General features: G+C 39.0%; 2 protein-coding genes across 2 annotated transcripts; both read right to left on the bottom strand.

Moving 5' to 3' along the window:
* Positions 1 to 6907: 6907 nt before the first annotated feature.
* LOC130499847 (uncharacterized) lies at positions 6908 to 7179 on the bottom strand (the record flags this gene model as incomplete). Its single annotated transcript, XM_056994291.1, has 1 exon — positions 6908 to 7179. A coding segment is annotated over exon 1 (270 nt), but the record flags the coding sequence as incomplete, so codon positions are not given.
* Positions 7180 to 7771: 592 nt separating this feature from the next.
* Positions 7772 to 9021, bottom strand: LOC130499846 (uncharacterized; the record flags this gene model as incomplete). Its single annotated transcript, XM_056994290.1, has 1 exon — positions 7772 to 9021. A coding segment is annotated over exon 1 (819 nt), but the record flags the coding sequence as incomplete, so codon positions are not given.
* Positions 9022 to 12237: the final 3216 nt, after the last annotated feature.

The raw sequence follows: 12237 nt of genomic DNA, 5'->3' as shown, positions 1-12237 counted from the left end.
CTGGGCTTATTGCAAAAGTGACTCAAAACTTGAATTCAAACAGAAAACTAACCTTTTCTTTTGACTCATTTTTTTTTTGAGTTTTTAACCCCACATCTGCATTTTATCTACGAAAATGCCATTAACCCTTTTTTTTTTTTTTTTTCGAAAATGGCTTCTTTACTGTCTCAACCTCATTTTCTTCAAGTATTACAATATTGCCACTGCCATGAATAGTGGGAACAACCTTGTACGAACTGTTTGGAGCTTTTAATGCCCTTTAATGCACGTAAATCCTTTACACTCTCTCTGTTTCAATGTGTTATGAACTAAAAACAACATTTCTTTCACTTTCTCTCCATATTCATCCAAAAAACTGAAGCTTTTGATTCAAAATGTTTTTGGAGCCATATTTCTTTCGTTTTGACTTACGGTTGCTTTCGTTGAGGTTCTGGGTGGTTGGAGAAGACCCTGTGTGCAAACAAAGTCATCTCACCTAGTTGAAGGTACGAATTTGAATTTTTTTCAAAATCTGTTTCGCGTAGAAGACTTACAAGTAAGTCATCTGTATGTAGAAGACTTACTGATGAGTCTTCTGGTCAAACGGACGACTTAACTAAGTCGTCCAGCTTTGTTTGGTGAAAAAAAAACAGTCCAGACGACTTATATATAAGTCGTCTACGAGAAACAGGCTAGTTTTGCATTTGACCGAATCGTGTCAGATCTTTGACTATTTCTGGACGACTTATAATTCAGTCGTCTCTCGGAAAGTTAAAAATTCAATATTTTATTAAACTAGACGACTTACGTGTAAGTCGTCTTAGGTTAGTTTGTTAGTTGAAAAATAAAACTTCATAATTTAATTTTTTACCAGACGACATAATAATATAAGTCGTCCCGTCAGAAACTTAATTTAAAGTCGTCCGGGGAAAGCAAAGTCGTCCAGAATTTTTCCCAATTAAGTCGTCCAAACCTTGCTTATCCCGGACGACTTAAATTAAGTCGTCTAGCTGGACGACTTTTAGTTAAAGTCGTCTGGAGAAAGTTAAATTTCAAGTTTTATTTTTCAATTACAAAACTAACCTGGGACGACTTACGTGTAAGTCGTCTAGTTTGAATAAAATATTGAAATTTTTACTTTCCAGAGACGACTGATTTATAAGTCGTCCAGAAATAGTCAAAGATCTGACACGATTCGGTCAAATGCAAAACTAGCCCGTTTTTCGTAGACGACTTATATATAAGTCGTCTGAATTTTTTTTTTTAACAAACAAAGCCGGACGACTTAGAATTAAGTCGTCCCTTTTAATTTTCAATTGCAAAAGTGACCTCTTTAGACGACTTACCTTTAAGTCTTCTGGACGACTTAAATCTAAGTCGTCTGCGATAATGTTTGTTGAACTTCTTCATTTTCTCTATGTTTACTAATGTGTTTTATTTTGAATATTTGCAGATGATTTTAAGTTACATTGCAGTGTATGGAGAATGGTTGTTGAGAGATTTCCGTTGGGATTTTGTGGTTGATGATCTCCAAAGGAGCAAGATTGTTTTTATTGAATGAAGATTCAAACACTGCTGAACTTGTTGCAATGGCTCAAGAAGATTATAACCTGGACATGAGATCAGTGACTGTGGAGATTAGCTACTCATTACCAGCAGAAATGATGATGACTCCAAGCAGTCCTCCCATTCATGTTACAAGTGATAGACAAGTTCGAAACTTGCTCGAGATACTCAAAACGCATAGAGTATGTCTTTGTGTATCAAGCCGCAGCAAGGTGGAAACGGTTTCAGAGAAAAGAGAAGAAGCTGGTGATAATGATGAAGCTGGTGAATGGGAAGAAGATGTTGGTGATAATGATGAAGCTGGTGAATGGGAAGAAGATGTTGGTGATAATGATGAGGCTGATGAATGTTTTGAAGATGTTGGTGATAATGAGTCTGTTGAAGATGAAAATCAAGATGGGGAGGAGGAAAATGGGGAGGAGGAAAATGGGGAGGAGGATGCTGATAACACTATTGTTGGTGAAACGGATCAGAATGGTGGGGATTACAGTCTTTATGGAAAGGTTCTAGATGAGGACGAGGAAGATGATGATAATATTTGTTTTGAAAGAAATTGAAAAGACATATGCTAAGACAAATGCTATTGAAGGAGGAAAATCGGATTGTACCAGCATCTATGTCAACCAGAGTTTTGTTAGCAAGGATGCACTGCTTTCAGAGCTGCGGTTGACAGCAGTGAGGGGTAGGTTTTCTTTCAGAATATACATCAACAAAAACTCTCCTTGTGGCAATATGTCGGGTAGCGGTTGTGGATGGAAGATCAGAGCGAGTGTGAAACATGGGTCAAACACGTTTGGGTAACAAAGTATGTGGAAAAAACATTTATGCTCAATTGGAGACCGAATCGCTCAGCGGAGACACTGTACTCCAAAGTAATGTTGGTAGTCTTTTCATTGATCGTGTTGGGATCATTGATGGGATAACTCCACAGCATATCACTGATGCAATGAAGAACATGTTTGGCATGACGCTTGATTACACCACTTCATACAGAGCACTGTTATATGCACAGAAATTGTGGAGAGGATCAGCAGAAGAAGGGTATTCGCGTCTGCCTTCATATCTCGAGCAAATCTCCATTGCAAATCCTGATTCTATCACGGCTATAGAACTTGATTCTGAGAAAAGATTTAAGTATCTATTTCTCTCTTTTGGAGCTTCTATCAAAGGTTTTAAGTATCAGAGAAGGGTCATTGTGGTGGATGGAACTCACCTAAGTGGAAAGTATGGAGGTGTTATGTTAGTTGCAGCCGCACAAGATGGCAATTTTCAGATATTCCCATTGGCTTTTGGGATCGTGGATGCTGAAGATGAACCTTCTTGGGAATGGTTTTTCACAAAATTGGCTAGTTGTATATCTCATGACAAGCCTCTGGTGATAGTCTCTGACCGGCACGCGGCCATTAAAAGTGCGTGTGAGAAGGTGTTTCCTTGGGCAACCCGAGGAATATGTTATTATCACCTTCAAGATAACATTGTCAAAAAGTTTAAAGGGAAACATCTCATGTACTTGGTGAAAGGGGCTGCTTATGCGCACACGGTTCACGATTTTAACCGGTACATGGCTGAGATACGGAGTGCAAACCCGGAACTTGCAACGTATTTGGAGAAGGCCGACGCCAAGCTATGGTCAAGGGTTTATTGTAAGGGAACAGGTTCAACATAAAAACAAGCAACATCGCTGAATCTATTAATTCCGCACTGAAGCGAGCAAGAGGATTTCCGATTCCGTTCCTGCTGGAGTTCATAAGGCAGAAGTTAGGAAAATGGTATTGGAAAAGGAGACAAGATGCTTTGAGTCTCCCAACTGTACATAGCCGGGGTGTTGAATACTTGCTTGCTGTTCGATCAGAGATAGCGGATACGATGACGGTCGAACCAATTGATGGATGGCGTTTCTTTGTCAAAGGTGGCAAAATGGACTGTGCGGTTGATTTGGAACATGTAAAGTGTGGTTGTGGTGTCTATGGAGTGGAGAAAATACCTTGCTCTCATGCTATAGCAGCTGGAACACATGCTGGTGTGCATATCGACACACTTGTATGTCCACTTTACTCAAAGAATCATCTGTATGCAGGATACTCAGAGAATATATATCCTATCGTGTCACAACATATTGAGGAACGAGAATGCTTTCCTCCAAACGTAAAGCGTGGTCCGGGGAGACAGAAGAAATCAAGATGGCAATCTTGGTTGGAGCTATCTAGGATGAGGGACACAAACCCAGGAAGAAACACAGGGCACGGAGATGCTCAAACTGCAAGGAAACTGGCCATACGAAACCACAATGTACACAACCAGTTGACTAGTTGTCCAGACGACCTAAATATAAGTCGTCCAGTCTTGATTACCCGTCCAGACGACTAATTTCTAAGTCGTCCAGTGTTTCGTCTACCTTCTACGAAGTCGTCCAGTGTATTAGACTACCTTCTACTATCCCTTCAAGTGTATTTTTTTAGACGACCTTTTACGAAGTCGTCCAGTGTATTTAAGTCGTCCAGTGTATTTAAGTCGTCCAGTGTTTAGACTACCTTCTACTATCCCTTCAAGTGTATTTTTTTTTAGACGACCTTTTACGAAGTCGTCCAGTGTATTTTATTTTAGACTACCTTATTTTTTTAGACGACCTTATTTGTAAGTCGTCCAGTGTATTTTATTTTTAGACTACCTTATTTTTTTTAGACGACCTTATTTGTAAGTCGTCCAGCTGGAAAACCTTCCAGACGACTTATTTGTAAGTCGTCCAGCTGGAAAACCTTCCAGACGACTTATTTGTAAGTCGTCCAGCTGGAAAACCTTCCAGACGACTTATTTGTAAGTCGTCCAGCTGGAAAACCTTCCAGACGACTTATTTGTAAGTTAGAAAATCTATACAAGTTAGAAATCAAATAACATACATGCCCACAAACATACAAATAGATTTGTGTAAACAAATAGTTCAAATATACAAATAGATTTGTGTATACAAATAGTTCAAATATACAAATTGATTTGTGTATCTATACAAGTTAAAAAATCTATACAAGTTAAAAAATCTATACAAGTTAAAAAATCTATACAAATTGATTTGTGTATCTAATCATACATGCCTACAAACATACCACCATCCTCATTATCTTTCAGATGCTGATCAACAAGCTCCGTCCATATAGCCAAAGCCATAGTATCCCTCATAGTCTTCGCATTGGACCTAGCAAAGTCTTTAGGGCTAAAGGGGACCCCAAGAGCATGACATTCAATGTACTTTGCAGCGTACACGCCACAATCACCATTGTTGGCCGTGGGTACATCTTTGAGGAGTCTCTCATAAGTGTATCGCTCCAACCCATGCATCTGGTCTCCGCACTCCACAATCAGATAAGGGACCATCTCGAGAAAGGCTCCATTATCTCATCCCATCTTTCTGGTATGGTAGTTGAAGGTATGCTGTCCCAGACGACTATGTGCCTCTTAGGGATCGATATCCAAATAGCCACCCAATGTTTGTTGTCCAAGTTCAGTGGCGCATAGATATCATCAATGTCCTCCCCCACTTCTTGTTTGATTGGCAAAATGAAGGCATTGATCCGTCATACAAACTCGCCGCCCCACTAGGTAGCATTTTTCCTAAACCATTGTGATCAGACGACGATGTTTTGAAGACCAGATACTGTTCTCTCCAAGACTGGGTAAAGTTGTGATCCAGGAAGCACATTCGCTCGCTCCGGAAACATTGTGGGTTCTCCTTATACCTCTGCCTCAGCACATTCATCCAAGCATCTATATGCTGCATATAAAATAATACAAGTTAGAACCCTCCAGACGACTTACAAATAAGTCGTCTGGAAGGTTTTCCAGCTGGACGACTTACAAATAAGTCGTCTGGAAGGTTTTCCAGCTCGAAAACCTTCCAGACGACTTATTTGTAAGTCGTCCAGCTGGAAAACCTTCCAGACGACTTATATATTTACAAATCTATACAAAGACAAGTTACCAGACGACTTATTTGTAAGTCTTCTGGAAGGTTTCCAGCTGGACGACTTACAAATAAGTCGTCCAGCTGGAAAACCTTCCAGACGACTTATATATTTACAAATCTATACAAAGACAAGTTACCAGACGACTTAAAGATAAGCAGAAGACTTACTACGTCTTCCAGCCATGCTTTGGATGTCCGGAGTTTTTGATACCACCAAGTTGGTGATGTACGTGGTTTGTCCTCTCCTTAGTGAAATAATCACTGCAAACAAAAAAGCAATCAGTTTTGGTAGACTAAATCAAGCTATTATGGGTAAAGCAATCACTTACGGATCAGTTTTCAACCAATCAGCGAGCTCCTTCATCTTAGGTCTGTTTAGTGTGGGAAATGGATTATACTTTCCCACTCTAAGGAGTTTCCTTCTCTCTGCCGTATAAGGAGATATCTGCGTGGGAGCAGGTTTCTTCGTTCGTTCACTCCTTGCACGCACAGAAGCAGTGGGAGCTGTTTGGTCCAATACAACCAGGCTCGGTTCTGAAGCTGAAGCTGGATCGGTGGAAGCGAAGCTCGGTTGTTGATCGTTGGAAGCGAAGCTCGGTTGGTCAGTGGAAGTGAGAGGAACAATCTCTTTGGAGGTGACACCATCTGCTTTATCCTCCGGCAAGATCTTATATACCGAGATCGCCTCATCTGCTGTATCCTCCGGCAACAATCTCTGCAATAAAAGAGAACAAGTTAACCCTGGACGACTGCTGGAGTTCAGACGACTTATTTGTAAGTCTTCTGGAAGGTTTTCCAGCTGGACGACTTACAAATAAGTCGTCTGGAAGGTTTTCCAGCTGGAAAACCTTCCAGACGACTTATTTGTAAGTCGTCCAGCTGGAAAACCTTCCAGACGACTTATATATTTACAAATCTATACAAAGACCAGACGACTTAAAGATTTGATATTAACCTCTTTGGCAGAGGAGAAGGCTGTTTCTTTTGTGGAGAAGGCTTTTTCGTTTGAGGAGCAGGCTGTTTCGTCTGAGGAGCAGGCTGTTTAGTTTGAGGAGCAGGCTGTTTCGTTTGAGGAGCAGGCTGTTTAGTTTGAGGAGCAGGCTGTTTAGTTTGAGGAGCAGGCTGTTTCGCCTTTTGAGGAGTAGGCTTTGCCTTTTGAGGAGCAGGCTGTCTGGTGGGAGGAGTAGGATGATTGGTTTGAAGTGGAGGCTGATCCTTTTGAGGAGTAGTCTGTTTGTTACTAGCCCCGGTTTCTGGGGCTTGTGGGGTAGGGTGTTTTTTACTAACCCCGGTTTCTGGGGCTTGAGGGGTAGCCTGATTGGTGACACCAACCTTCTTCTCCACAGCTTCCAATCTATCGGAGATCTTCCTAATCTCCCTGATGCACTTCTTAAACCCCTCTTTCATCATGTCACCTAAGTCCTTGAACATGTTTTCTAACTCCTCTCTGGTCACCCAACTAGCCTCTTCTCTAGCCTCTTCTGTAGCCTCTTCTGTAGCCTCTGTAGGAGCCTCTTCTCTAGCCTCTTTAGGAGCCTCTTTAGGAGCCTCTTTACGAGCTTTCTTCCGAGGTCTCTGATTGTCTTCCTCCACCTCCTCCACAACCATCTCTTTGGCTCTTTTCGATGGAGTCACAAACTTGGGTTTTGTACCAGTGACTTCCCAGCAATCCATGGTCCACTTCCACGGTCTCCGATCATACATCACTTTAATGATGTTCTCCGCGGGCACGTCATCAACCTCAGAGTCCCATTTTGGCCACATTTCACTAATGTCCTTCTCAACAAAGTTGATCACGCGGGTCTGCAGTAAATAGAAGAAGAATCGAGTTAGATATTTGAAACAAAATACTAAATAGACGACTTAATTATAAGTCGTCAACTAAGTCGTCCAGCTGGACGACCTTCCAGACGACTTATTATAAGTCGTCTACTAAGTCGTCCAGCTGGACGACCTTCCAGACGACTTATAATAAGTCGTCTACTAAGTCGTCCAGCTGGAAGACCTTCCAGACGACTTATAATAAGTCGTCTACTAAGTCGTCCAGCTGGAAGACCTTCCAGACGACTTATAATAAGTCGTCTACTAAGTCGTCCAGCTGGAAGACCTTCCAGACGACTTATAATAAGTCGTCTACTAAGTCGTCCAGCTGGAAGACCTTCCAGACGACTTATAATAAGTCGTCTACTAAGTCGTCCAGCTGGAAGACCTTCCGGACGACTTAATTAAGTGAAGATGGAAAGGTACCTGACTCAAGATAGCAGCTTTCATGAATCTGCGGCCTCTGCTGCCGTCGTAAGCCAGAATCGGTGGAGACGGACTGTTTGCTCTGGGTAGACCAATACTAGCACCCAATCCCGGAATAGCTTCGTACGCCCAGACCTGAAGAACTTGTATAAAGCCATCCACGGTGTAACAGCCAGTAATATCTTTGTTCCACAAAGAGTCCATCAGCACCTTAAACGCGACTCTCCCCCATGGATAATTCTCAAACCTTTCTAAATCCATCACTAGCCTTGCGAGAGTAGCTCGTGTAGCGCTTGAGAACTTTTTCCCTTCAATGAATCCAGTGAAGATGGAAAGGTACGCGAGTCGCTTGCGATCTTCCCTGGACCAATCCCCGCATCTCTTCAGTGCTGCTATTATCTGATCAGTACTTGGCCCAGCTTCCCGATGAACTCCCATCATCTCCCAGAAAGAAACCATCTGTGGGGTAACTTCACATTCTGGTGTCTCAAGGTCCTCGATGTAGTCGCAGTTTAGACCAGTGATGTTTTCAAACTCTAACAGTGAAAACCTCGCAGGTTCTGGACCAACGAGACACCACATCTCGTACTTCTTCTTAATGTCCAGCTTTAAACCGAGCAAGTGGTGAACCAGCCTTGAAGCCCAACCAAATCCCTGCTCCTTGAACTTGATGAAAACTCCCAATCTCGACTCCTTGAGCTCTTCAAATTCAGCATCAGTGAGAGCTTCCCTAAGAGCAGTATGCAACTTCGTGTTATCCGTATGATACGAAATGCTATTGTGGGGTTCTGGCTCTTCCCCTAATGTGTATAACCTACGGGGGAGTTCTGGAATATCCATCCTTTTTGTCTGCAAAATAATCAAAGACAACAATAGAAGTCAGAACACAAGCTAAATCAATCACGCCTTAATTGTTACTCCAGACGACTTAGTAGACGACTTAAATATAAGTCGTCTAGAAAGTCGTCCAACTGGACGACTTAGTTGACGACTTATATTTAAGTCGTCTGGAAAGTCTTCCAAATGGACGTACTAAGTCGTCCAGGTTGAAGACTTTCCAGACGACTTACTTACAAGTCTTCCAGTAGAAAAATTTCAAGCGGACCTGATTAGTCGCAGAAGGAGTTCGAGTACTCGTCATTGTGGTTATAGATCTGAAAAAATAAACGTGAAACGGTGAGAATGAGTAAATTGAAAGAGACAACGTTTTATGTTCATCTTTTCCACGAGTTTGATGACTTACCGGCGTTAGGGTTTACAGAGAAACGGCGCTACGGTTTACAGAGAAGAAGCGGCGGCGCTAGGGTTTAAAAGAAGCGGCGGCGCTAGGGTTTAGAAGAAACGGCGGTGCTAGCTAGTGTTTAGAGTAAGCGGCGGTGAGAACGTTGGTGAGCACGGTGGCGAGGGCGACGGTTTGTTCGGAAATAGTGGAAGCGGGGGCGCTAGGGTTTAGAGGAATCGGCGGCGCTAGGGTTAGAAGAAGCTGCGGCGACAACGGTGAGAATGAAGTGAGATAGATAGCCGACGTTGAGAACGATGGTTGTTCGGAAATAGTGGGAATTCGAATCGCCTTTGATATCGCCGGTGAGAGAGAACTGTTAGGGTTTCTGTTCGCGGAAAATGAAAAAAAAAAAAAAAAATCACCTTATATATTGGGTAAATAATCCGGTTAGCTTTAAAAGTACATTGGTAAACTTTAAGGTTTGGTCCGGTTTAGACGACTTATTCTGGCTGATAATGTACATCAGACGACCTAATATTTAGTCGTCTGGGAACAGAAGACTAAATATTAAGTCGTCCAATACCCTAAAATGAACCCCTAAACTAAAATGACTAAATTAACTTACTAACCACGTTATAAAATCAAATTATACTTCAATAGTGTTTACTATACACAGAAACGAACACGCCTAGGTAATTTTAAAAATTTTCAAAAACGGTTTTAATGCTTTCCAAAATCTAACCCTAAGAACACATACAATACTACAACATATGTTGATGAAACATAAACTAAAGAATATCATGACTCACTACTTTCACTCATCTGGGCTGAAAACAATTGAAATTTGTTATATATTAATTTATATCTCTTAAGACATATGTTAATTACATAATTCCAATTTTTCACTTATCAAAATATTTTTTACAAAATTTTTAAATTATGTTTAAGAATAACTGTCCAGACGACTTAACTTAAAGTCGTCTGGACGACTTATTTTCAAGTCGTCTGTTTACAGACGACTTGCGAGGGGTAGAAACGTAAAAAAAAATCCGTTTTTTTGTTTGTTCACAAGGAGATAGTTGTAATTTCAATAGCCTTTTAAGTTACTTTTGCCTTTGACCCAAGTTGGGGTACTCTTTTGGGTTTGACTCCAAGTTTTGAGTCACAATTGGTAATTCTCCCAAATATGTTTGTGGTAGTTATTGAAAATTTACGTAAATATTGGTTCAATATATCACATTAAAATATGGTTTTTAGATAATTAGTGCTAATTATTTTAACTTTCCAAACAATCCGAAAACCTATCTATGCCTACTATATATATACGGTTGAGTTTTTCCTTATAAATACCATCAAATGTTTTCATAACCCTTAATCTATGATTATAAGAATATCAATGATATCTCATTTTAATTGTTTGATTTGAGCTTCTATATTTTTTTCATGTGTACCAAATATTTATACTTAATTAATTATTCTACATTGAAAAAACATAAATATCGAATACATTTTAAACACAAAAACACATGTATTCAGAAATCATGAAATTTTACAATATGAAAACATAAATTTTAAAATAAATATTTCACCCTGCGCAAGGCGCAGGTCTTATCCTAGTTTGAACTAAAAGCAAAGCAAAATTTTGAAAGTAAAAGAGAGGTTCGATCTCGTGACAAAAAAAAAGAGAGGTTCGATCCTTTCGGGTTGTTTTCGACAGAATGGACCGATCAGGTTCTAGGTTTGTAAGGAAACGTGACGATCGTGAAAGAAGGATGTGCATTAGAGGGACTGTGTATATGTTCGGAAGATGCTCATTGTGCTCCGACCAAAGGTTATTTGTGACCAGGTATAAAGTCTATAGAGAGGCTAGAGTTTGTACTCTGAAAGTTTCGGATCTTTAATTCCTAATATTTTATAATGTCTGTAACTAACCGTTGATATTTGTATGTGTCGAACATTGCGTTATGTTGTTTAAAGATGAAACTAGATTTTGACCCGCGGTTTTGAAGCGCGGAATATTTTACGATAAAAATTTTCACTAATAATTTAACAAAAATTTTGGTTATTTTTAAAGAGTGTGTATTTAAAATATTTTTGCATTTAAATCAGTATTTTTAAATTCAATCCGATTGTGATTATACCGGTTAATCCGGAGATCTGACAATTCAATTTATGTTTTCAAAATATTCATATTAAAAAATCACTAAAACCTGAGACTAACCGATTGAACTGATGGATGACCGATATGTAATCTAATTGGATTTAAATTGTAATAGTTTCATAATTTGTAATCTTATAATCGAAATTTTAAAGTTCACTATTTTGCAATTTATGAAATTATGATGTTTCTACAAAATTTTAAAGAGAAAATGATAGATATAAAATAACTAAGATTAATTATTGTATTATTTAGAAACATTGATAGTAGTATAAAAATATATTGTTTGGAAACATTGATAGTAGTATAAAGAAATAAGTATATTGTTTGGAAACATGAATAGTAGTATAAAGAAATGAATATTAGTGACTTAACGTATGTTTAACTATAAAGTATAAATATGTATTTAATTTAAAAACTTACAAAATTAATGTTCGGTCCAACAAAATGTTTCTGTTTTAATAAGATATATAAAATAAAAGCAATAAAACCATTAGTTACCTGTATTGTTGATGTTCGCGTAGTCAATAGTCAATGTTGTTTAGTTTGTGATACATGAATGATGAATTGGGTATATGCAATTTAAATGTGAACCAAATTCACACGAACCACTAGATATTTGAGTGCAAACTAAGAGTGAATGCAAATCAGATATCCTATTTTTTCTTTTGTAATAGTTGTGATTATGCTTCACAATTATCAAGATTTTCTGATTTGTATCATTTCTGCAGCTAATCAAATTTTCATCGTCCAGTCATTTTTTTTTTGGCTAATATCTACATATTCGAGTAATTATCCTATTTATCCTACAAAAATATATTTATTAATTAACTATAGAATGTTTTAAATTGATCAACAACAAACAAACTTACAATAATCTTACATAGAGACTGTAATTTCTGTAATTTTTTGATTGATAAAGTCTGTGTTGTCATCTAATGCTATTTGTGATATGATATGTGGTTAATAATAATAATTAACTAATCATCATTTATCCGATTATGTTGGGTTGTCAAGCTAAATAAGTATTGGATAAAGGCGATATCAGAAGATAGCCCCTAGTCTATCTTATTAAATCAGAAACATTACAACTTCTTCTAGGTGGAT

Source organism: Raphanus sativus, chromosome 9, assembly GCF_000801105.2.
Source record: "Raphanus sativus cultivar WK10039 chromosome 9, ASM80110v3, whole genome shotgun sequence".
NCBI classification, from domain to species: domain Eukaryota; kingdom Viridiplantae; phylum Streptophyta; class Magnoliopsida; order Brassicales; family Brassicaceae; genus Raphanus; species Raphanus sativus.
Note: the sequence above shows the minus strand (reverse complement) of the source record. Positions and strands in the feature narration are given on the sequence as shown.